The 25,854-nt window shown below is 46.1% G+C and overlaps 1 protein-coding gene across 2 annotated transcripts in view; it reads left to right on the top strand.

The window, feature by feature from the left end:
• ntrk2a (neurotrophic tyrosine kinase, receptor, type 2a) overlaps window positions 1-24,482 on the top strand; it is a 55,512-nt gene extending 31,030 nt beyond the window's left edge. The window contains exons 13-18 of one of the 2 annotated variants that reach the window (XM_023802884.2): window positions 3,063-3,251; window positions 10,674-10,804; window positions 13,716-13,888; window positions 16,342-16,588; window positions 20,039-20,197; window positions 20,342-24,482. In XM_023802884.2, coding sequence (XP_023658652.1) covers window positions 3,063-3,251; window positions 10,674-10,804; window positions 13,716-13,888; window positions 16,342-16,588; window positions 20,039-20,197; window positions 20,342-20,527 — 1,085 coding nt within the window. In that variant the 3' untranslated portion in view covers window positions 20,528-24,482. The remainder of the gene's footprint in view (window positions 1-3,062; window positions 3,252-10,673; window positions 10,805-13,715; window positions 13,889-16,341; window positions 16,589-20,038; window positions 20,198-20,341) is intronic. The other variant, XM_023802885.2, reaches the window with a different exon arrangement.
• Window positions 24,483-25,854: the final 1,372 nt, after the last annotated feature.

Here is a 25,854-nt window from a genome sequence, read left to right as displayed (position 1 = left end):
GTCACACTTCAAGGCTATGCGCTCATCATGGCGGAGGTGCGCACAGCTGCCGGAAGGCCTGTCCGTATGGAATGCTGCCGCGCGTTTAAGTTAACGCTTTCATTAACAAATCCGATTAGCCGGCTCTGGCTTTCGTATGGCGGGATAATTGCGTATCGACACAGCACTGCGGTAGCAACAAAATGGCCTCCGATCAAAGAGGAGCAGTGCTGCTAACAAAGACAAGGCAGGAAAAGCAGGGGAGCGTCCCGCCTCAGCTCTGCTGGGATTGGCTGCCGTTGCTGATTTCATTTTCCTGAGAAACAGCACCTGGCTTCTTATTGGGTTAGCTCATACTGTAACACTGAGCAAGATAAACTTTACAAATACGAGTCGTTCTTCATCATCCTCCCCCCCCCCCCCGCCCAACGCACCAGATTTGTACTCCACAAGGCCGTGCTGTAGTGGCCCCCGCCCCCAGCACATGGACTCCATACATCCATCCATCATCCATGCATTCATACCATCCAAGGCTGTTAAGGGGCCTGGGGTCCCCCCAGGCAGAAAACGGCATGGAAATCTTCTGGATGCTCTCACAAGGCACGCAAACACAATGGGCAATTTCGAGACACCTTCTTTTCCTTAACTACATATTTTTAAGCCACGTGGGTTAACTGGTCTGCCCAGAGGAAACCCACACAACATCCAGCAGACTCCTCATGCACACACACACACACACACACAGGTTTGTAATTATATGCTCGTGGGGACTCTCCATTCTTTTCCATGGGGAAAACTCTAATCCCAACATGACAACCATAACCCCTACCCAGCCCTAACCTTAACCATAAGGAACCAAACTAAATTCGAGACTTTTGGCATTTTTACTTTTTTGATTGCAGTCACAGATCTTTGTGAGGACCTGAAAAATGGTCCCACAACGTCAAAAAAAAAAAGGGTTTTTATCACATTGTGGGGGACACTTGTTCCCCACAATGTAATATAAACCTAATCCACACACACACACACACACACACACACACAGACAGACCAGGGGTGGCTGGAAGCTGGGTTGGACTGGGATTAAAAATCAGCTCCGGGCTTTAGAGTCCCCTGTGACCCTGCGGTAAATTTTGCCAAGCAGGGCTGGGGGGTCCTCTATGATGTGTTTTGCCGAGTGGAGGGGTTCCCATGTTAAATTTTTAATGAATGGTACATCTTGGAGGGTCCTCGTGTTAAACTGGCCGACCCATATGTCATATAGCCGGCCCAGTCCTGCCTAGGTGAGGGTGCTGCCCGCGGAGCTAGTGCTCCATTTATGTTTCTATATATCAGAGATCAGTTCCTCTGTACTCCACCATACTCTGCCTATATTACTCTTTTGTACCTGCCTCACACTTTATTCCACCCTGTACTATCCATCCATTCCCTCCATCCATGTGTCGTCTCTCGATTGTTTCCTCTGAGGAGGGTGTTGTGTGGTCTGGAGCCCCCCCCCCAGGCAACACAGCGCAGAACACCTGGTTAGACCCTGGGCTGGATGCCAGTCCATCCTGTACCATGAAATACTAACATAATACTAAGCTATGCTCCAGACATATAGTCTGCTTTATAAGACCAGTTTTTGTTCAATGAGTAAATTTACTGAAACCCAGCTACTGAGCCCATAGCAAAACAAACTCTGGCTTCCAATCATCTTGGCCAGTATAAACTTCAGTGTACTGAGGTCATAGTAACAAGCAGACCCTCACAAAGACAATACTCTATTCTTCATTTATTTTTACTTAGAACAACAAGATGCTTTTTTTTTCTCTCAAGGCTCACATAAACACTGTGATTAATCCTGTGTTAACTAAAGAAATCTGTTTATGGACACCAACACTTTAACGTAATCTTTAAAGGACGAAGAGTCATGTGAATGGGCCGTATTGGAATCCCTCCCCCGCTCGGCAGACAGAAGGGAATTGTGTGACGGTCTTGGCAGTGTCCCGCCCCGAGCCTGTACAAACACAGAAACGGCAGCTACAGCTTTTTGTTTTGTGGGCGCCGGGGTATGAGTGTGTGGCTGAACTTTTCTTGGCATGTGAACGGCATTGCAATACGCATCTTAACAGCCTTTTGAGGGATGTTGCAACGTGGAGGTTAACCAGGGTGACCCCCCCCCCAGGCTTGCCAGAGGGTTAGAGGCTTGACTGACTCGAACAAGGCAGCAACTCTGGTGTTTTGACTACTTCCTGTTTCCCTCCTCTTTCAGAGAGGATTTACTGCAGCTTGGCTAACGGCCTCAGTGTAAAACATCAGCTATGTTCCTTATGATTATTAATGTTTATCACCCCGCCCCAACCCTGCTTCAGATTGATGAATTAAGTCTGGGTTTGTGTTAATGTGTCGCATATTTCAGAAAGCATCCCATGGTGCAACTGTTTACTCAGTGGGGTAACAGATTATCAAGGTTTTTTTTGAAATTGTGTTTTCTTTGGTTAATATCTGTCTCCCACAGTGTTGTGATTTGGATCTGTCTGTCTCTCAAACTGCTCTCAGAGTGTATGTCTCTCTCATACTGCTCTGGGACAGTGTCTCCCATACTGCTCTGAGCATGTCTGTCTCTAATACTGCTCTAGGACTGTCAATTTGCCTCATCCTACTCTGGGACTGTCTGTCTTATATCGCTCTGGGGAAGTCTGTCTGTCTCATCCTGCTTTGGAATTGTCTATCTCACATTGCTCTGGGTTTGTTTCTCTCTCATGCTCCTCTGGGACAGTTTGTCATGCTGTTCTGGGACTGTCTGTCTGTCTCATACTGCTCTGAGACTGTCTGTCTCATACTACTCTAAGACTGTTTGTCTCTCCTAATCTGCTCTGGATGTGCTTGCCTCTCACACTGCTGTGAGACTGACTCTCTCTCTGTCCCTTGGACTGTGTTCCATAGTGCTCTGTTCTGGTATAGTGGCTGCCTCTGATTTTCTATCTACACTCTGCCTGTTAGTGTTTGCTTGCATCCATAGTTTAAATTCTCAGCACATGTATCATCACACTTCTGTCTGCCAGTCGACCTCACTGCACCTCGTTGCCCCTCTATTTCAGGACCCTCATCAGTGATCAGTAATGATGATGACTCTGCCAGCCCCCTCCATCATGTATCCAATGGCAGCAACACCCCCTCTTCGTCAGAGATGGGCCCCGACGCCGTCATCATCGGAATGACCAAGATTCCCGTCATCGAGAATCCGCAGTATTTCCGCACCTCCGGCAACCTGCTAAAGTCCGACACCTGTGAGTAACTGTACAGTAAGTCCTGCCTGTCCTGTGATTGTTGGGGGACTGAGCTATGAATGTGTCTCATGGGGAGAGAGCATAGTCCCTATGCAATGAGGGAGCCATTTAGTCCAGTGAGTAACGGGAGAGTTACACTAGCGATAAAAGAGTCACTTACATGTTAATACATCACATTACATTAGATTACATGAGTAGAATGATGGTGGAGTGTAGTATATACATGGGAGAACAACTTGTGAATAAAGGAAGAGCGACAAGTATGAAAATAAAGATAGAATAGACTAAAATATAAATTTTCAGCCCCTCTTTACAGTGAAACTTTGGATAGTGTTTCTATCTACAGCAATCTTATTTAAAACACAAAGTTATTTAGCTACAAAGTCCTCCTTTTGATTATGTTCCCAACGACCTAAAATACCTACCTGCAGCTCTGTAGAGGAGGAATTATCAGCATGCACTCTGTAGCTCTGATGTCCTCAATAGGAGCTGCACCAGGCATTATCTTAACAGCGGAGGTTGTTGCCACGTGATAGTTGCTATGGTGACTTTCCTGCCACTGCCATGGTGATGACACAGGATGGCGGCTTTTCCTCTGAGTAAGACAGGACAACCTGATTTTTTTTCCCCATGTAGAGCTGCACATAGACAGGGTGTGTGGGGGGGGGGGTCTCCCCTTGACTCACTGTGGTCACTCTGTGGTCACCGCTCCAACTCCCCACCCCCTCTCAATAGCGGACGGCAGCACCTGCGCAGGAACGCAGGCCGTCTGCACGTCTGCAGGTGTGTTGCCTGCTCGTGGCAGAGCACAGTCTGCACCCTGGAGAAATGGCTCCGCTCTAATCCGCTGCTGCCCGCCAACATCCACCGAGCACCATCTGAAAGCAGAGTCTGTTGACAGCCAGGATTTTGGGTATGCTAATCTTCTGGGGGAGGATATGAGTCTTACTTACTGTACTCTCCCAGAAGGTCACCCAGAAATGTCTAGAACAGCACTGTAATTCCGGAAAGAGGAACAAACCGTCAGTGAACTGGAGAGCCACAATTTTTATAACAGACTGTATAGTGAATAAGAGCTGTTGGGACGCGGCATCTGCCCACGGTGTAAATGAGACTCTCACCCAGGTGTAAGTCAAGAGATTTATCAGGCTGATTAATGATGATTTTATAGATTATATTATAGCTCGACTGATTACAGTCTCTTACCTCGCCACTATGCAAGCACAATACCTACTACATGGCATCTAAATGAATTTTGGATGTTTCCTTCTAAATGCTTCATTTTCATTGACGACGGCTGCTGGTAATCTGGACAGACGTATGGTCTGATCTGGTTACAGAAATCAATGTGTCGCAGAAAGGGGACACTGTGCGAGGAGCTTATGAAGAACTTTGCCTAGGATGACAGCAGCTCCTAATGCCCATAAACTAATTAACCTGAAGACAAATTAAGATTCACGGAGATAGCCCAGCCAGGTTCTCGGATGTGGGGAGCCCTGGGCGATGAGCCGGCGGAGGAGTGGAGTGGAGGAAACGTGCGGCGGGTCTTATGGGGTTTTTTAAACGTGTGACATTGTGCCGTGGGTGTCAGGGACAGTTGGAATTGAATCCCAGCTGGGAGGGGGGGGATTTTGAGGCCCCAAGCACGGCGCTGTACCTTAAGCTGTCCCTGTAGAAATTTCACTGCACCCGGTGTCATTATAAAATTATCTAAATATCCAACATAGGCGTTTCATCTGAAGCTGCTATGAATTTCAGTTAAACAATTAGTGCGTAGGAGTGTAATCCAATAGCATCTTCACAAGGGCTCTTCTAACAGAAATAGTCCTTAAGCTAATAGTCTGTAAGTTATTGTAGGCAGAGTTCAAACACAACCACCACAGAGGCCGTGAGGATTAGACACGAGGTATCTCAACGGATGGATCGTCGCCGCTGGATAAGACCAGACTCGGATACTAGAGGGGGGCTAGTAGCTGCTATGGAAAGAAATGGCCATTTCTCTGACACATTTCCCAGGGGTAAATAAAAAAAAAATAATCATGATCAATGCAATGTTTCAGGGAAGAGGCATCTTCTGCGTTCAGCTGGCGGACAGACATCAGCATCGTCCATCATTGTTGTGTCCGTCGAGAAAAGCACCGGTATACTTTTTTTCCAGAAGGAATCCCCCTAACCCTGCAGCTTCAGGGGAATGGGCTTACTCCCTGTCCCTTCTCGATTTGCCCATTAATGCACCGGAAGAGGAGCGTGCGAGGGGACAGCTCTTGAACAGCGGGGCAGGAGGAGGGCAGATTTCAGCGTTGCAGGGGAAGGCATGTTTGGAACTTGGCCGACTGCAGCTCTGCGGAGAATGGCTTGTCAGGACAAAAATCTGCGGCTGGCTGCTGTGTCGCAGCGAAAAGCACGGAACAGACCACAGCATGGCAGCTTCAGGAGGACGGAAACTGCTCCACTGACCGGATCGGCCACTCGCTACCCACTCCGGAAAATGGGGGCTTCGGGAAAACAGGTGTTCCCCGAATTTATTATCCTCTGTCTATGTGTGGTTTTAATCAGGGCTGAGTAATGATGGATTAGGGGTGCAAATGGGATGGAAATGGGAAAGCATCTGTGACTCCCCAGGACAGGGACTGGAGACCCTTACAGCAGAATGGCGGCCAGGCGGCCCGAGTCACCCGAGATGGTGTCACTGACAACGTGCCCAATCGGGGCCCCCTTCCTCCCCACGCCCGGAAAAAGGCGCCGCTTCCTGGCTGGCGCTGTGAGACAGACTGCTGGCACGTTGGACTGCGCTTTCAGAAGTATGGAGGGAAAACCGGCAGAGTCAATGCAGAAAAATCAAGGAATGCTGGAGTGAGAGTTGTGTGGGCATTGGTGTGTCATCCATTCACCCATCCATCCATTTGCAATAACAGCTTATCCAATGCAGCGTCACACTGAGCCTGGTATCGATGCCAACACACAGGTCACCTGACACAGGACAGCCGGGACGGGGTGGATTATCATGTCTGACATTTAGAAAGACTATGGAGGCGTCCAAGACGTACTTGATCTTTCCTTAATATTGGCAGTATTTTTGTTGGATTCCGTGTTATAGCTGTTTGTAACTCCACCGAGGGGTACAGTGGTACAGTTCAGGGTAGCACAATACTGCCCTCTCACAAGACATGAAAAAACAGGATTGATCTCAGTCTCTTTTAAGGTTTCCGTCATGGACCTCTCTAAATTTCAAATTCTCATTCTCACTGCCCATGATTTGCCATGAGCCTGCTGGGTTGAAGGATAAGGTAAATAAATTAAAGAAGATACTCTGCTTGCTCTGATCTGGGTTCAGTACCTGTCAGCAGCAGTACCCCAGTGATGGATCCATCTGAGAATCGGCCTTCTCTCGCTTTTGCCGTCGCCAGAGCGCACACCCGTTTGCAGCTCTCTGTCTGTAATTAGACGATCTGTTCTGTCAGTGAATGATCGTGTCAGGTTGCCATGGAGACAAGCTCTAGGTGTAGAGTTTATAACCAAAAAGCCAAATCGCCATTCCAGAATCAGAGTTGGGTGCTGGACATGAGTAAATCAGGTGCAAACAGAGTACTGGGGAAATCCAGAATCGTAAAACTGAATCTGAAATCAAACCAATGCTTGAAGTTTAACTCAAGAAGAGAGATGAGATTTCACGCTAAGGTTAGACTCTCCAGGGTTTGAGTATGTGATTGATAATAAGCCACAGGTGCACACCGTCAGGAACCAGAATAGTCCACTTACAGTTTTTGCGAGGGGGATTGCTGGCAAGAATTTGAGGACGGACACAAGTCTTTGAGGACAGGGTGTGACACAAGTCTTGGGTGCCCAGGGCATTAAAAGCCCCTGTGACACTGTGATATTTGAAAAACAAATCAGCCGTTTCTGTGTGGCTGAAAGGTGATGCAGTGGAAACTGACAAATCGTTTGAAGCATGACATTCTACAGCCATCAGACAGATCAGCCAGACAATGCTCACTTTCTTGTGTCTAATAGTTTAATCTGTTTTACTTAAAAAATATGTGTTGAGAAGGGGTATATAATATAATAATCCCGTTCAGGTTTTCTTTTATTAACCAAATATAATTACAGATTTATCCCTCAGTGCAGATCGAATGGAAAATGTCTTTGTGTCGTTTCTTCTCCACTTTGTTTTTTTGGCACATTGGAGTTGCTTATTCCCGCCAGGGATGTGGCGTTCCACACTCGTCTGTCCATCACCGCCTTTTTTTCCATAACTGCTGACCCAGCGTAAGGTCATGGTGTCCGTGGAATTCCAGGACGACGGAATTCCCAGGCACTGTTTCCGAAATGCTCCCTTAAGAATGTCGAGTCACGCGGCCATCCACCCCTAGCGATTGGCTATCCGCTTCCCGAGTGGAACCAGGACCTGGAACGCCGCTGAGGGAATGTCCGGCAAAGTCCGGCTGCGCTCACGGTGGGGGTGAAGGAGGAGGGTGCTGGCAAAGATACTAACCACCCAGGGAAAACCCCGGTGGTGATGTAAAGGTCTGTTTATCGACCCTCGGAGTATCACAACGGGGACAGAGCCGACCCCTGCTTCTGTAATTACCCACGACTGCGGGGGACAGGCGCGCACTGAGCGCCACGCGTTAAGCGCTCAGGTTCAGTGCGTTCAGCCTCGCTGCGAGGCTGCTGCGTGCCACAGGCTGGTTATCGCAGGCAGCGAAGCAGTTTGAGCCTCAGTGGTGCAGCCCGCACTGCCTCCACCCCCTGGATCAATGCAACTTCGGACAGTCTGGTAATACAATAGGCTGAGCAGTAGCTGTCTTCCAGTGCATTTTCTAATCACACCAGAAATACATGCAAGCTTTTTTTCTGCTTGTCAGGGTGTTTGTTTCTGAAGACAGCAATTCACAAACGCTCACACCGCATCCCTGTCATTCCGCTGGGAAGCCTGATGGTGAGCGAGGAGGTTGTGACTCTCGCCGCTCTATCACCATAAGAGCCGCATCTCGGCCTCCTGTGTGCTGCGGTGTCACCAGGGTCTGTTTTATGCTTATCCCGTGACCCCTGATTGATTCTGGTGTTCGCAGAATGTCCTGTTGTCAACTACTTAGTACTGACTCCTGGAGCAGAGGGGTGGGCAGGACTGAGACAAGCCACGGAGAGAAGCCCCCCCTCGCATTTCAGAACTGTGAGGCTTTTTTTTTTTTCGACCATCACCATGGTTACTCCAGCCACAGATGGTGAATCAGACCTGGAGATTGCAGAACTGTCCGGAAAATGAAAGTGATTTTTATTTATCAGGGTACTGTATGATCAGTGGTCTGTGCAGCACAATGTGACAGGAGCCACTTAGTCAGTAAATGCATTCATTGGGGCGGAGGGTAAGAAGTAGTCAGACTGTATCTTGAGAGCGGTTGTCTTGGCAACACTGCGAAGCAGTGGTCACCAGAAGCGGAGAATGTGACTTATGTGACGGCAGCCATTGCCAAATCCCATTGGAGCTGAGTCTGTGTTTATCCCTGGATTCCAAAGCAACGCTAAAACCTCCCAGTGTTTTTAAAAGAAAAAATGGTAGCTTTCTGTCTCCTAAAACAATTAAAACAAAATACAGTTTCCATTCATCTTTCAGTAATCAGGCAGAATTCTGAAAGCAGTCGATAGTGAAAGTGTTGAGTTGGTGAAATGGAAAGAGAGATGTGGAGATTTCGTTTGTCTTTCTGTTTACCTGTGTGTTGATGGATTGGGGGTCTGTTGATTTCCTTACTTTGCATGTGCTTCACAGTGTTCATGATTGGAGGCAGCCTGTGTGAGCAATGCTATTCCCAGGCCTGAAGGGCTTCAAAAACCGCATTTGAATGAGAATAAATCTATCCTTCTTGGTCCCTGAAGCCTGGCTCAGCAGTGAGGATGCCTTGAATCTTCGTTGTGGCTGTTCTCATGTTCACATATGAAATCATGCTTCCCATGCAGGACAGCACTCACTGTAGCCGTTGGTCATGCCGCCCTGGCAGCCAAGTCCAGGTACTGGCTTGTAAACACATCTGAGGACGCGAGGATGCCGTCAGACACCTGGCCAGCCTCCCCCAGTATTCAGATCGAAACATCGTTACACCTTTAAGGGAGCTTCAGGAGCACAGAGTCCGCGGTAGATTTCCACGTCCTTCATCCTCGCAAAGACCTGGATGTTTTTCTTCTTCAGGAATTACCTAATCACTCACAATACAGAGTTCAGGTCTTGATAGACAGCATTCCAATAAGGCTGGAAGCTGTTCTGGGGGCACAATGAGGCCCTAATCCTTATTAGGGTATTAATATTCGTGTATGCTTAGGTGTTTGGGTAATTGTCACCCTTTGTAGATGAATAAAGAGGACGTGTAGTTATAAATAGTTTTGGCTGAAGGCTGGGACACTGAGTCTCCCCATGAATTGCTGATTGTCCACAGGTGCTGGTGACTATGACTTGGTACCATGAAGCCCTTTATGCTGCTAATTGGTTTTTCCTGGTGTTCTGTCACTCCAAACGCCATGTGAATAACTTTGCTGTTCCTGCCAAGTCCATTTTTGGTTCTGGTGTCACTAGTTATGTGTGTGTGCGTGTCTGTGTGTATTTTTTTGTTAGCCAAGCAGCAGGCAAATGGATCATATGTCTGCTTTAGTCTGTCCTTTTTTGCCTGTATATAAATATATTGTGCCGCTCGGCAGACCCAGGCATCGCGGCAGAAGGAACGAGAGGAGACGCGCTCTTTAGCTAGTCCTTAAAAGGACTAAACATAAGGACCAACCGTTACTCCATCACACATAATGGGGAAACACAGGGAGGTCTGACGCTGGCCGGTAAGGCACACACATGGTGGATAGTTGCGCAATACAAAGAGACACAAGGACTAGGCAAAGATCATACTTGAACACAGGTTAGGGCACATGCGACAGTAGGGTACACAGCACGGCTATTTACATTATGTGGACAAGGGCTATTTACAAATAGCGTGGTGCATGCTGGGAGATGCTAGTGACCTCTGCTCTGTGGAGCCATCTCGCCGGTAGTACAATATATTCTCTTCTCACTGAGTAGCGTTTTTCCCACACACCTTGTGGGTTGGATTTCGGCTGCTGGTTTGTTCAATGCAGTTTGATTGCTTTTCGATGAGTTTCTAAGGGTGTCCTCTCACATGTCAAGGACCTTAGTGTTCTCTGAATTGTCCATATTGTGACCCTTTAGGGTTGCCCAGTCACTGTGTCCCTTGCCTCCCGTCCCTTGCCTACTGGGACAGGCCAAAAAAATCTCAGAAGCAGTTCTAGGAAAATGATGGATATTTCCTATAATTCCACCATATGATGAATGTAACTGTAAAATGAGCACTGTGGATGTACACTGTTACTGTTGGGAGTTTTTCCTTTGTGTGTAAGAGGAGCTGTGTCTTTCTCCCCCTCTCACAGTTGTCCAGCATATAAAACGGCACAACATTGTCCTGAAGCGGGAGCTGGGGGAGGGGGCCTTCGGGAAGGTCTTCCTGGCAGAGTGCTACAACTTGTCTCTGGACCAGGACAAGATCTTGGTGGCTGTCAAGGTATCTATCTCTGCACCCTCCCCCCCCCCCCCCGCGCCACATCCACAACATTGCAAAACTGCCATGGAAACCTGACTGATGGGATCTGACACAGGACAAATGCTGGCTGAGCCCCCCCCCCCCCCCCCCTGCTTTCCTGCAGGTGGTAGGCACAGGCCGATGGGAACTAACCAGGAAACAACCATGATTCCAGCTGGGGCAGCCCTGAGACCCAGTACGGGTGACCAGCCGCAAAATGGCATATCAGTAAAGATTCGGGTTTTATTAAAAATGCATGCAAAGTCAGACGGGTCCCGTGAATCGCAATATGCGATCTCGGTGGAACGCCGCAATCGATGCACGCGCAGCTAACCTGCTGTTGCCATTGATGCGACTCCGTGGCCCCCGTGTGCTTCACTCATCCCAGCGCCCACACACTAATGGTCACATGCCCCATGCTCTCGCCAGACCTACTGTCCGTATCATATTCTGCTATTTATTTATCTCTGCATTGCGAATTCCTCGAATCCGTCCCCCCCCCCACATATCTCAATATTTCATAAAGGCTTAGGTTGCATACAAGACTGCTGCAGGTCTAAAAGCAAAGTGGCATCCTTTGTAAGAGGACCCGACTAATGATAGGAATGACATTGTATGAAATGCACCATATATTGATCAGGGGAACTTAATCAGTCGTGCACATGCGATGCTTCATGGGAGAGTTTCTGGTGCATTATGTAAGTCAGATTATTATACATGCGACGCTGTGCAAAAGTCTCAGGCACTCAAAAAAAAATGATGCTTAAATGATATTCATGTTGGTGTAAAGCTATGATGTATGCCAAAGTGTGTCAGCCTAGTCCTTTAAAAACCTCTCCTAAAGTCACCCCAGCATTTGCAGCAGCCGTACAATACACCCTTGTATTTCTGACTCGACCACTATCCCCACCTTGCTTGATTAATCAATACTTCAGTGAGTTATTTAACTAATTAAGATGAATTATTAAGAGAGCTGGCAGGGAAATTTAGGGAATATATGAAATGGCTGGTGTTCTCCAGAGGAGAGGCTTGGGAATCCAAGGTATCCAACAAGAGGTAATGCTTTACATTAGCTGCACCTTCATAATGCCTTTATAACGCATTCATAGAACATTCATAAGCAGGATGTAAGTATACCATAACATCCTAACATACCTTAACAGCTTTAATATACATTAATAACAAACATACATGGTAGTAACAAACGTTATAATCGTACAATCATGTAGTGTTTATTAATTAATGTATGTTAAGGTATGTTGGGATGTTAATGTATACTTATTTCCTGCTTATGAATGTTCTATGAATGCATAATGAATGCATTATGAAGGTGCAGTAAATGTACAGGTAATGTGTTACCCAACAAGATAACAGTAACGTTTTGGAGAACAAGAAATTCTGGTTTATTTTTTTATTCTATTACTGTTCATTTCCATATGTTCTAGTGTTAAATTTGTGGGGTTTTTTTTTTTGAGAAAATACACACGTGATATCCAGAAAAAGAAACACTTAAACATTTCCTTTGGCTGCCTACGACTTTTACAGAGTACTATACATTTATTTTTGTATATATGGGAGGCATTGTACTTTTATTTTAGTTAACGGTGTAGCTTTGTGTTTAGTTAGAGACCCATCCAACTTGGAACAATGTATACAGCTGAACTTCTATAGTACAAGGTGATGGGGTCCCTAGCGTCTATCGCTGGCAGCAAGGGGCACTAGGCAGGGGACACCCTGGATGGGATGCTGAACTGTCACAGCGATATGGTTTAGGTATAAGGGCATGGTGGCAGCAGATAATGCTCAGTTGTAGCTCAGTGTGCAGGGCTGCTGTGGACTTCCTCCCCATTCTCCCTGCGGTCTGATGCAACGCAGCTGTGGTCAGTTAGAGCCTCTAAACGGCGACCAGCGGCACTGTGCCCCGGGGGTGTCGCTGTGCACGCAGCAGCTGGGCAGCTGTCCTTCCCCTTTCATCTGGGATGGTGCCAGATAGGCCAGGCCGTAACCTCATCTGGAGGTCATTTGGACGACCTTCTTAGAGAAACGTGCCACTACCAAGAGATGAAAGTGTCTGCTTCTTGCTTGTTCACAAAATCTGATCAAGGAGCTTATTTATCTTCAATTTTCTGAGGATTTTACACAGTCAAATAAATATAATTACACAACATGTCCTACATTTTCATAATTTAAGAAATGTTATTGTTGTGTCATATTTTGTCTGAAAACAGCCAGATCTGTTTTTTCCTGGTTAAAGTGATGCAATACATACTAATTGATAGGAACAAAACATGCAAACCCAAGACGTATAGCCTTTTGCAGCAATGAAGCTTTCCTTTAAATTTAGTGTTGAAGCAAAAAGACAGAAGAAATAAATGTATCACTGTGAGATTTCTTTTAAAGTAAAAATTTTTTGAATGAGTATTTCAGAAGGTCCTTATCCGTGCACCTTATTCACCTAAACCAGGGTTCCCCAATTTAGGTGCCAGAGGGCCAGTTTGCAACACAGTGTGCAGATTTCTCTGCTCAGACACATCTACTACACCTGGTACTTAGTTGATTAACAGTGTTTGAGCAGAGAAATCTGAAAATGTGTTGGATTCTGGCCCTTTGGCAACACTGGTCTAAACTATCGATTCGAATGGGAAAAGGGACATACAATTAAAGCAGCTGAAAAACATGTCAAATGTAACTCATTTTTCTATCCTACTTTTGATTGGTCGGACATGACACGGACAGCACTGTTGTCTCGTCCTGAGACTACTCTGGATTTGCTGTGGCCGGTGCCTGGACCATCAGCCTGCCCAGTTGTCCACGCTACACGCTTTTTCTTGGCTGAGGGTTTTTGGTTAAGGTCCATCAGTGGAGCGTGTCTGTCACATTTGTCACCATGCAGACTCTGAAAGAGGCCAGCGAGAATGCCCGCAAGGACTTCCACCGAGAGGCTGAGCTCCTGACGAACCTGCAGCATGAGCACATCGTCACGTTCTACGGCGTGTGCGTTGAGGGCGACCCCCTTATCATGGTCTTTGAGTACATGAAGCATGGAGACCTCAACAAGTTCCTCAGGTGAGCAGCACTATGGGTTTCTTGGCTCTTTGGGCAGCTATGGGGGGCAGCGTTGCACACCTGCACCTGTCAGAAGGTTTCAGAGGTTAGACAAATGTCCAAAATGACCCCAGATGTCTGATCCCGGTGTTTTTAACATCACAGCTTCCTGTTTGTTTGCCGTCGGTGCAAAGTCACGAGATTCTCCATGTTTGATAGGTTATGTTCCTGGGCACCACTGCTGTTTGCCGATAAGTTGTGTTTGTCTTAATTACCGGTCACTTGGATGTTCCCTTAATGGTATTCTAGGAATCATGGGTTAGAGGTAAATGTGCGTCAGAGCAGTGCTGGAAAAACATTCTAATTAATGGTACAGCATGAATTGAAATGTATGGAATTAAGAACAAATAACTGGCAAATAGAATTATATAGCAGATGATTCATTATTCCCGCTAAGCATGTAGACAGCACCCCTGCAGAACTTTCTGTCTTCTATCCATATCTTCAGGCTTTCCAAAAGCATGTTCATTGTTGTGAAAATTGACTCTATCCATCTTGTTGCTGGTTACCCCATTATTGCTTTAAGTTCAACTTTTCTAAGCATCATGGTCTTTTTCAAAGTACTGGACCTTCACATAATATACCCAAAATAAGACAGCTTCAATTCAGTCATTTGTGTCTTAAAGTGAAAGGTCAGGTTTCATCTGATCAGCAATGCAGTTCTTTGTTTTTCTTGAATTATATGCCATTTTTAAAAGTCTTCACCAACGCAAAGCTCAAAGGCGTTAGTAGCCATCTTGTCCTCCTCCAGCCAACTCCTCCCATCATATGTTTTGTTTACAAGTTGAATAGCGAATAACACACATCCTTCTCTGACTCCTTAACCAATATGAAACCACTTCTTCTTTAGACTTAACTGTGGCTTATTGTCCAGTGTGGGACACTAAGATTTGTTGGTACAACCAACAATACACAGTTTGACATGGTCAACACAATTGAAGACATAGGTTAAATCAGTAAAGCATATGTTGACCTCCTTATATTTCTTGTGTTTTCTCAGTTATCCATTGTGTATGAGCTATGATGCCTCTTGTTTCTTAGTCTTGCCTGATATTTAGCATAATAATTCACCTATGTGATATATATGAAACTTTACGATAGTTTACATTCTCTGTCCAGGTCTCCTCTCTTTGGTATTTGGATATAAGCTGATCTCTTCTTAACTACAGCCGTTGAGTTGTTTTCCTAATTTGTTGGCATAATTTGGGCATTAGTTTGATTGACTTTACTTCGGTTGCTTGTAGTAGTTCTATCTGGATGTCATAAATCTGGCCTCTTCCTCTGTCGCTGAACCTTCTTCCATGTCTTTGCTGTATCAGTCTTCTGTGAATTCCTTCTGAATCTGCTTCATCTTTGTTCTGTCAGCTATGATTTACCTGTCGATGCCCTTCAGCATTCCCACTTGTGTTTGTAACTTATTATTATCCTCATGAATCTTCTGAAAAGTAATTTTCCCATGTTTATTTCCTTCTTCAATGATTTTGCAGATGTTGTAAAGTCGGTCTTCGTTTTTCCTGGTAACGTTCTGGAATGTACAATTCAGTACTTTCAAGAGATTGTTGTCTTTCCTGATTTTGGCTTCTCTTTCCTTTGCAATTTCCACCGTGCCCTCTGTCATCAGTTTTGACTTCTTTGGTTCTTCCTTTTTTGAAGTTTTTTTTTTCTCATATCATTTTGGATGACTTATTTTAAGTCTGTCCACCATCTGCTTCTCTGTCATCCAGGTTCAGTATCTTAAATGTTTTCTTTGTAGGTAACAGGCACATTCTATAGTTCCATTTCTTGGAAGTTGCATGATGTCCTTGTTCCTTTTCCGCTTCAATTGGAGCCTGTGTTCGCGTAGTTTATGATCTTTTCAACACTCCTCTCCAGGTTAAGCATTTGCTATTTGAATTGAGCTCTATCATTGTTTGGCCCTAAAAATGTAGTGTATTTGATATCTGTGAATTCCATCAGGCGTAAAGATGATTGAAAATTGTTTTGGTGATAAAGAGGTCATTGAATTCACAAACAAAGAAGTTACTCTCCAAATCTGTTTCTGCTTCCAAGTGTATACTGTATTTCTAACCATCCCAATCAAATAATTATGTGATATGTGATAATATATATATAGTATAGTGAGGTTTTCTTTTTGCATTTAAACAGGCTAGCTAACCTGTGAGTGTTCATCACATATCTCAGTGCTCAGTGTGAGTGTTCACCATATATCTCAATGTTCAGTGTGTGTTCATCATATATCTCAATGTTCAGTGTGTGTTCATCATATATCTCAATGTTGACTGTTCACCGTATATCTCAGTGTTCAGTGTGAGTATTCACTGTATATCTCAGTGTTCAGTGTAAATGTTCACCATATTTCTCAGTGTTCAGTGTGAGTATTCAAGGTTCCATGGTCATTCTCTATGCCTCCTTAGGGCCCACGGGCCGGACGCTGTGCTGATGGCGGATGGGCAGAACAATCGGCCGGTGGAGCTGAGCCTGTCGCAGATGCTGCACATTGCCCAGCAGATCGCCGCCGGCATGGTCTACCTGGCCTCTCAGCACTTTGTGCACCGTGACCTGGCCACACGCAACTGCCTGGTGGGCGAGAACCTGCTGGTGAAGATTGGCGATTTTGGCATGTCCAGGGACGTCTACAGCACTGACTACTACCGGGTAAGTGTATGTGTCACTGTCTTTTCCCACCTTTTCCCCCACCCCCCCCCCCAGTCCTTTAGATGACATGTGAGCCTCCACTGTCCCGGTACATGAGGCTAGACTGCCTGCAAGGGCACAGGAGAGCAGGACAGGGAGGTCACACTGCAGATCTATGCCTGTGGAGAGTAGATATGTGGCTCTGTGGACTCCCATATTGATTATCATCCATGATGGGCCGATGTGGGCACCAGTGTGGGTTTGTGTTTGAAAAACTACCAACCACGACAGTGCCCTGTCCCCAGGTCACTCTGCTGAATGCAGACTCCAACTTAAATGGTGCTTCGTCCTAAATTGAAACCCCTGCCGTTATGACTCGCATATTGAAACCCAACGTGCTTTTAATTTAGGGGAACCTGTACCCAAAGAGATGCAACACTCTTATCCCTCCCCAAACAGGGGGGGGGGTTCAGCTCAGCTCATTTACCAAAGGAAGTAGGAGTGTTTCTCCCTACAGGGAGTCAAGATGGCTGCTCTGGGTCTCCAGTAGCGCTTCCTACCTCCCGCACCACCCGCCGCTGTGGAAAGCCAGGCTGGGACAGAGAACGTGGCAGCCACCATTACACAAGATGTGGAGCAATGTCCACAGAGCCATCTCCAGCAAAGTATAGCTTTACTAATATACCAATGAATGTTAAATATCGGTTTGTGTTTAGTATTTTTCTCAATTGTAAACAGTAAATAAGCTCTCTGCCTCACAGCATTTAATATTCATCAGAAACGATGATTTCTGTCTTGATGGATCTATACTCCCATTCTCATCTCATTACTATAGTATAATGGGTATAATAGATATAATGGATGTAATAATATATAGACTCCTGCTCTTCCAGTTACGTTTCCTATGTTTATTATTTTTCCCAGCATGTTTAAACCCAGCAGACCTCAGCAGTCGCTTAGACAGCATTTGCCGTTACTGGGGAGTCATGGCGTTCTCCTGGGTCCCCATGGACACCAGTGGCCAGCACTCTGGCCCCCCAGTCTGACTGCCACGGGCTGGCTTTCACATGACCTCCATCCCAGGGGAGGGGGGGGGGGCTTCTGTTTGCTGGCAGCTATGTGCGCAGGTCACCAATATGTTATTGTGGGACACTGCACCACCACCCACACATACCCCCCAACTGGCTCCGACCCCCACAGATGCTCCCCACTAATTGGACTTGACCCAGAGACCAAGAATGATCCTGGTCTGTCAGTTTAAGGTTTGTTAAGCAAACAGAAGGATGCAAAGTATATTACTTAGGTTAAGCATGGTTTCCTTGCCATATTGGAGAATATGGCATCTATTTAAACTTCTATAGCACCTTGAGAATACGACGTCTCCGATTCAGCGGAATCTGGACCGTGTGTGATGAGCGCGTCAGACCCTCCCTTCGGCGAGACAGCACGCGGTGGGGGGGTGGTTGTACTCACAGGCCTTGTTTCCATGGCAGCGGACATGGGCTGTGCAGTGCTGGGAACATATCAGACAATTCCCAGAAAAAAGAGACACATGAAACTGCTGTGATTAGTATGCAGCTCCAGCACTCACTCCGGGAGTGAGAGGAGGCGGATTCAGGGGCCTCTCCGTGTCACACGTTCACTCCGAGAGAGAGAGTGGGGGGGGGGGGGGGGGAGGTGAGGACAGTGGAGAGGGAGGGAGGGAGCTGAGTAGGTGGACGGGGAAAAGGCCCAGGCCTCGACGCACCAATGAGGGGATGAGAGAAAGACACAGCGTGGGGAAGGCTGACGGGGAGAAGGATGGAGCAGGCGGAGGTGCAGCTGAATGCCGGAGGCACAGGAGGAGCGTCTCAGTCAGAGCTAATGGCTGCTTAACCCAGAGAGGTTACGATGATCCAGATCCGAACAGACCTGAACGCCTGGGTGAGCAGCAGTCGGCTCTGCACGGCACGCAACCACAGCCAGATCCAGCCGGGGGGCACCGGCGGGGGGCACCAGTGGCTGCCCGTCACCTCATAGTGTCCATCGGGGCCGTCCTGTCCCCTTGGCACCCGTCGCTCTCTCTGACTTCATGGGGGAAATTTTAATCACGCCAAACAGTAAGAACTGACCGAACTTACTAACAGCCTAAATGATTTAACTGTGAAGCCCATTTTAAAGTGGAAATAAATGGCAGTCACTACTTATTTCTTGCGCTTTTCAAGCAAAACCCATAATAACCCACAAAAAAGTCTGTTTTCTTTTGCAGTCAGAGTATAATTTTTTACTACCATTTGAATGCAAATTCTGTAATCCTCCCAAAGAGCCACTGTTCCCATAGCAACCGAAGGCAGCAGAGTACGATATTGAGAAAGCTTTGTTGTTGTGGAGTGAGGCAGTGGATTGACACACTATAGAGACCTCCCTCTAATTGTGGGCCTTCTTCTCCTCATCCGCATCACATGGTACGCTGGTTTGTTTAAAAAAAAAAAAAAAAAGCAGGCTTAGCTCCCCAAAGACCGCGGTACTGGTTTTCCCTACTTAGCCTGTAGTTGTGGTTTCCTGCAGCTAAGCTGTATCACACCTTTGGACCCATAGTTACATTTGCTCCTCGACTAGGGTTAAGTCAGAGTGGGCCTGTGGCTTTTCTCTGTATGAATATTCATGAGCAATGTCACTCCCATGAGGCTGGATGCTTCCAGTACTTTCTTGCATTGAAACAGCTAAACTGTAACAATAAGGGGTCTCACAGACCCTAAAAGCCTGGCTTTTAATTTTTTATGAGACTGAAACATTACAACAATTAATCATAGGTCTCCCCACTCTTATGAGTTTTGAGACGCTGTGGCCCCTTGCATGAAACGGAGGCATCAATATTTAAAACAAATTACATTCCTTTAAAAGAGAAAGTGATCAGTTAACTCATGCTGTAGCAAAGGTCCCCAAACCATCTCTCCCTATTGAGAAGATCTGGATTGCTAAAAATCTGTGGTCAACTATATATGATAATGCAGGAAGCTGCCACTGAAGGCTAATGAATAGATTTTATTTAAAAGACTTGTATCAATTGACTGGAGAGGCGAGAGATGCTTTATTTATGGGTGCCAGGAAAATTTAGTCCTTTTAGAAATAAAGAAATCATTTAATTGTGATGACACGTTCATTCTCTAGTTCAATTGCTTGAATCCCAGGATCTTAAAAAATAAGATCCAAATCTGACTGACCACAGGACCTTTCTGTATTTGCTTCTTTTAATCTGTTGAGTAACTGGAGTAATTGGAATAAAGTTATACAATCTCTAAAAATTTAAGTGTTTCCACAATTTTGGCCACTAGTGTAAAGAGCGACTAAAGTAAAACATATAGTTACACAAAGTGAATGCAGCCAATTGAATATATCTTGGAGGTAGTTTTCCCCTGTCCTGCATGCAATGTTTGCATTGAAGTGTGTGTTTGAGGTTGGAAACATGCAAACGTGGCCGTTTTCTTGCACCCGCAGGTCGGCGGTCACACCATGCTGCCTATCCGCTGGATGCCTCCGGAGAGCATCATGTACAGGAAGTTCACCACCGAGAGCGATGTCTGGAGTCTGGGCGTGGTCCTATGGGAGATCTTCACCTATGGCAAGCAACCCTGGTACCAGCTCTCTAACAATGAGGTCAGTGTCACAGGGCTGACTATCTATAACCAGTGGAAGTTCACTAACAGCTTTTTTTGCCTCCAAACTTCAGTTATTTTTGACTGAACCAAAACAAGGAGTGATTGAAAGCTGAGCTGTAGTCTGTCCCCTCTCCGGCTGCAGGTGATTGAGTGCATCACTCAGGGCCGGGTCCTTCAGCGACCCCGTACCTGTCCGAAGGAGGTGTATGACCTTATGCTGGGCTGCTGGCAGAGGGAGCCTCACGTCAGGCTCAACATCAAGGAGATCCACACCATGCTGCAGAACCTGGCCAAAGCCTCACCAGTCTACCTGGACATCCTGGGCTGATCCCCACGCTGAGCGCGCGCGTGTGCGTGTGTGTGTGTGTGTGACCGCGGCATGAGCGAGTGTGTGCGAATGAGGCGTGTGTGAACATGTGGAAGTGTACGTGCCTGAACAGCCATGATCCCGCTCTCAGTTCTGACGGCGTTGAAAAAGATGACAAGGAGAAGCTTTTTCTAAAGGGCCTCACACACCCCCCCAGCACATGACAGACCCCACACGCCCCGACTCTTCTTTCATCCTCCCTTCTTACCCATCTGTCTGTATTTGTTTTGCTTTCGTTCGATATAAATTTCCAGAGTGATCACCTTGCATCTCCAGCTGTCTGCATCCATGCCTCTGAGGAGTTTCACACTCGCTCTGCATAATGAAAATTACTCTCTCCTGTCCTTGCCTTTGCCCAGGATGAGCAAAAGGGAAAAAAGACTATAACTGTCTCCTGTACATATTATCCGTCACCAAGTCTCAGCCCTTCCCTCCAGTGCCAAGGGTGTGGCGACGTATTTATTTATTTTTGTGCTTTGCGTGGTGTTACCAAGGAGAAAGCTAACAAAATGTGGCTGTGCCTGAGAATAGGAGAAATGTATTGTTAAGACCCCCCATCCAGGGATTTCTGCAGATAGGGGGGATGGGGGGGCTCTGTCATACTCACCCAAAGTACTGCTTTCTCTTTTTTTAACTTTCGGATCTCCTATCCAGAGCTTTCGTTTGTGCAATGAAATGTAATTGACAAAACCAGGGGAAAAGTGTTGAGTCACTGCACCGGGAAGCATCGTCATTTCTCACTTGGGGGTGGGGGGGGGCAACATTCTTGAACAATCATTTTGCACTCTAATGCACATATTTATTTCAGGGTTGGCTCTGGGGGTGAGGGACTTCCTTACTGCAGGGATGTAAATGCCCTGACAAATCGCCCAAAAACGTGTGCTTATCACGGCCGTGGCTGCGGATGCTAATGCCCCTTACAGTATTTTGTGGGCGCAAAATTCAATTTTGCATGTTTTTTTTCACTACTTGAGTAATGTAGCCGTTTAAGAACAGAGCAGGCTCCCCGTAATGGTGTAATGTATATTTCATTAAGGAGACTAATGCAGACCATTAGCAAAGCACACATTTGATGGGGTGATAGAAACTCTGCAACATGGACATTTAAGATTTATTGTTTTACGGGGAAAAGAGACTCTGCACTGAATCTCTCCAGAGGCTTGGAGATCAGATTTATTACAGTTTGATTTGTACCTTTTGGAATGCTGGTCTTTCAGCACTTTGACCAGTGAAGCAGTTGAGCTCCTCACGTGCTGAAGAGGCCCCACCAAACAGTTGAGGCCAGGCGTGTTGCACGCATCTTCGTACAGATGTGTAGAGCATACTCTGTGAAATGAGAGCGGAAAGGTGAGATCTGGGAATTAACATGGAGTCCCATTCAGTGGAAAGACCCAAACTCTCAGCATTTGTCTCCTGGATGGTTATGGCCATTGTAACAAATTGTACTTTTTAATATCATTCTTTCATATTTTTTTTCAGTATTTATAAGTTTATGTCTTCTGGTGGTTATAGTCTTAGTAAACCAGTGTTAATTTGACAAGTTCTTTTTGATAGTCTATTTTTATACTTAATTTATTTGACTTGAAGCACTTTTACATTTTTTTTTGTCTGGAACAGTGTTGTCCTTGCTTGAACAAAAACGCAAGTTTTGTTTCACTGATTTCTTAGTTGTTTGCTCTTGACTTAATCCAGGGGTTCAGGTAATCCATGGAAACTGACATTCCAGAGTATTAAATTTGTCTTGAACCCACTGTGCGATCTTCTGTATTGACTGAGGTCAATCACAGCGAAGCCGGCCACCAAGGCAGAACGTTTGAGTGATGTTAGCGGCAGCGTCCTCGTGCGATCACGACACAGAAACGCCTCAAACTACATGCGTCACGGGGGAGCGGAAGAAGTGGGGGGGGGGGGTTAGCAGACCCCGTCACTCCCAGGCGCAGCCACATAGCATCACGGTGAACGCTTTGTCCCCCACCCCCTCCTTGCCCCCTGTTGCGGCAAAGATGGAACACAGCTCCCCCGCTAAGCCCCCTGCAGGCAGATGGAGGAATGCGCACTCCATTACAGACTGTCGTAGCAATGACAAGTAATGACAATCAAAGCCGTTTTCCCTTTTTTACATTGACCTGCACGTCGAGAGAACATAGAGAAGCCCTCGCCACTGTGGTGTGACAGGCAGTCTATGGCGCCGGTGCATTCGGTGGAGGGTCCGGGAGCAGAGTGGGACACGGTGAATGTGGACAACCTCCAAGAGGATGCCCGGCGTATCCGTGCTGTCCGAGACCTGGAGGACCGGAGGATCCTGAAGGAGGACTTCTCACCGAGGATCTGAGCAGCAGATAATGGGGATTCTTTTTTTAATAATCTCATCCATCCTGACTGTGATGAGGTTCACAGGCACATCTGTCTACCTTTTGTCAAGCGCGTGGGGCTCGATAGAGTGAAGTAAAAATAACTGAGCTCCCAGGACAGGCAGCTCCCTGCGTCGGTCAGCTTGTGAGGGTCCCGTGAGCGTGACGAGCCGAACCCCGAGATCATGTGACCTGCATAGAGCATCTGTAGATACTCAGCCAGGTTCCCCATCACCTCTGAGCCCCCAGCGGACACCTGGCCATGACTGAACACCATGCCTTCGCTCAGGAAGGCAGCAAAGAGGCTTCTGAACGCTGCTGAGGCACGGCCCCGGACACAACGCCATCTCCGTGCTTCTCATCTTTCCATTTATAGTGGCAGCCATATTTATCCACGATTATGATAATGTTACCCATTACAGTCCTAAGTACCAATTGTCTCCTCTTAAAGTATCGGTGCCTACATGTCCAGAGACAAGCTGAATCTTTACCAAGTGGACATAAGACTTTGTTTGCGAATAATGCATTTAAATTTTTTTTTTCTTAATGTGATCATGATTAATGGTCATGAACAGGATTGATGTTGTTATAGTGGAAAATCGATTGGAAATAAGGCAGAACATTCTGATGAGGAAATCCGGCATCCGTGGAAATGCAGCCCATCTCCTCACCATGGCTCTAGAGCGTTTGGCGTCACGTATTCACTCAGTCATGTGCTGGTTAGCAGTGGGGGGGGCTGTCTATCTCATGCAAGATGCCTGTTGCTGGAGAGCGATGGTAATTCTAACAGACTGGGGAGTGTGGGACTGCTAGCAAGCTGGTGCCCAACTGCATTTTCCATCTGTAAAGAAAAAAAATATATATATATATATATATAAAATTCGCAATTCAATATGTAGAACTATCAACTTACTGAAAGGGGACAAGCTTCCCTATATGAATAAAAAAAAATCTGCTTTGAATGATTTTTTTGTTTTCCTTTGAGGGGCCCTGTGGAGATGACCCCCCTCCAAAAAATAAAAGTAAATAAAAACTTGTGTCATGTCTCCGCTTGTGGCCTCGGCAGCAATGGGAAACCAAGACAGCCCCCCCATATGCTGTACCCTCACATTGCCCGAGGGAGGGGGCACAAGAGGGTGGGAGAGGCTCCGCAGTGGACACCCCCACTGAAGGCCAAACCTTTTTTATCGTTTCTTTGAGTTTCTCCTTAAAATAAAAAAAAAAACTGTGACTCCGCATAATGAACAATCTCTTCTTTTGAATGTATCTGTATATTGTGTTAGGTTCCTTTTTTAATGACTGAAACACACTCTCACGGGACTCTGAAAGGCATTACTTGTCCATCCATAGAAGGTTCCAAGCGCTGTATCCTTAGTCTTTGTGCTGGCTTTTCTCACTGTTTGGTGTGTGGCAGGCAGAAACATGCATCCTGGCTGATTCATATGCCACAGTGTCACTATATAATGATGATTATTATTTGTGTACCATGTGATCAGCTTCTCCAATTAAATGGAAAAGTCTCTTGTAATACAGTGTATTTAATAAAAGTGTTATGTCTTACAATACATGGGAGATGTTCTCTTCGGTGGCAGCTGTGCATTCAGGGCAATTTCTTGGAGCTCATCTTGATTTCCTGTGATTCTGTGTGGTATTAAATCCATGGTGGTTCTTTCCGGCAGTTACAATGCTCTGCGTGTTTGTGATGGTGCACGCATGTTCACTTGTAGGTAACTGTGTCTGCATTGTGTGCACAGGTCTGTCTGCCTGTGTGTGAGTGTGTGTGTATTATCATAGGCGTGGCTTTGCTGAGAAGGAAGTTCAGAAATGATCCATTCAACGAAAACCAATCCTCAAGCCATCTGTGTTTACCATGATTAGAATGACTTTTTCCAAGGCAACCAGTGACAGGGGAAAGGAGGTTTTAAAGATGGCGTTGGAATTGCTGGGTTCCTGCAAAGATTTAACCTCCTGAGACCCAAGGAAAGAAGTGTCCTTCAATTTTAGGTTATTTGTCTTTGGAGGAAACAAGACATCTTACAATTTAGATTTTTTCAAATTTATTTTTATTTTTAATTTCACAGCATGTCCTCTTTAGTGTACAACAGGAATAAATACGTTTCTTTACATCAGTGAAAACAATGGACATAAATGAATAGGTGGGGTCTCAGGAGGATATATTCGAATATGGTGCAATGTAAAAGACACCAGGAGACATGCAGGTAGTGGGGGATACATGAGGCAGAAAGTAAAGTAGTAGTGAGGAATGTCAAAACTGCAGTATTAATCACAAAAGTTCAGGGCCAGCTGATATGGTTTCTGCAGCGAGTGTAATATCCAAATATGTTATCGGGTGTTTGCTGTTAGCATGCCAGTCACATGAGGGCTAGTGGTTTTGAAAACAAAGTTGCATGTCCACCATAATGATCACAGCTTCTAAAAGTTTGTGAGGAACCGTGGACATGTAGACAGGTATGTGTGCAGCAGAAAGACCCTGAAACGGCCAGCAAGCTGCCAAGCTGTGTGGTCAGCACATGGCTTCCCGTAGAGGTGGTTACGGGATGCTGCATCAAGACGTTAGCGCAGTTCCTGGCATTTCAGGCTAGGCGATGAGTCCTGTTAGCCTTCTCTGAGAGATTCTGTTTTTTAATCAGCCAAAGTGCCATTACGTGATATAACAAAGGACCAAGCTCATCACCACAAGTCTGCATGGATACAGAACTTTTAACCTGAAACACTCTTTAGGAATGGACCTACTGTTCAAATTGTTAGACGGGTATTCTGTGAAGTTAGTCTGAGTGTGACGTGTCATAAGCAGACATTAGCAGTGACAGTGAAGATCCTGTATTACACCAGGACTTCATAAAGAAATGCAATCTCACTTCTTGAAGATGAATCAGCGTAAACGCGAGGCCACAGAAACCATGCCATGAGTCGAGA

Source organism: Paramormyrops kingsleyae, chromosome 2, assembly GCF_048594095.1.
Source record: "Paramormyrops kingsleyae isolate MSU_618 chromosome 2, PKINGS_0.4, whole genome shotgun sequence".
Taxonomy (NCBI): domain Eukaryota; kingdom Metazoa; phylum Chordata; class Actinopteri; order Osteoglossiformes; family Mormyridae; genus Paramormyrops; species Paramormyrops kingsleyae.
Note: the sequence above shows the minus strand (reverse complement) of the source record. Positions and strands in the feature narration are given on the sequence as shown.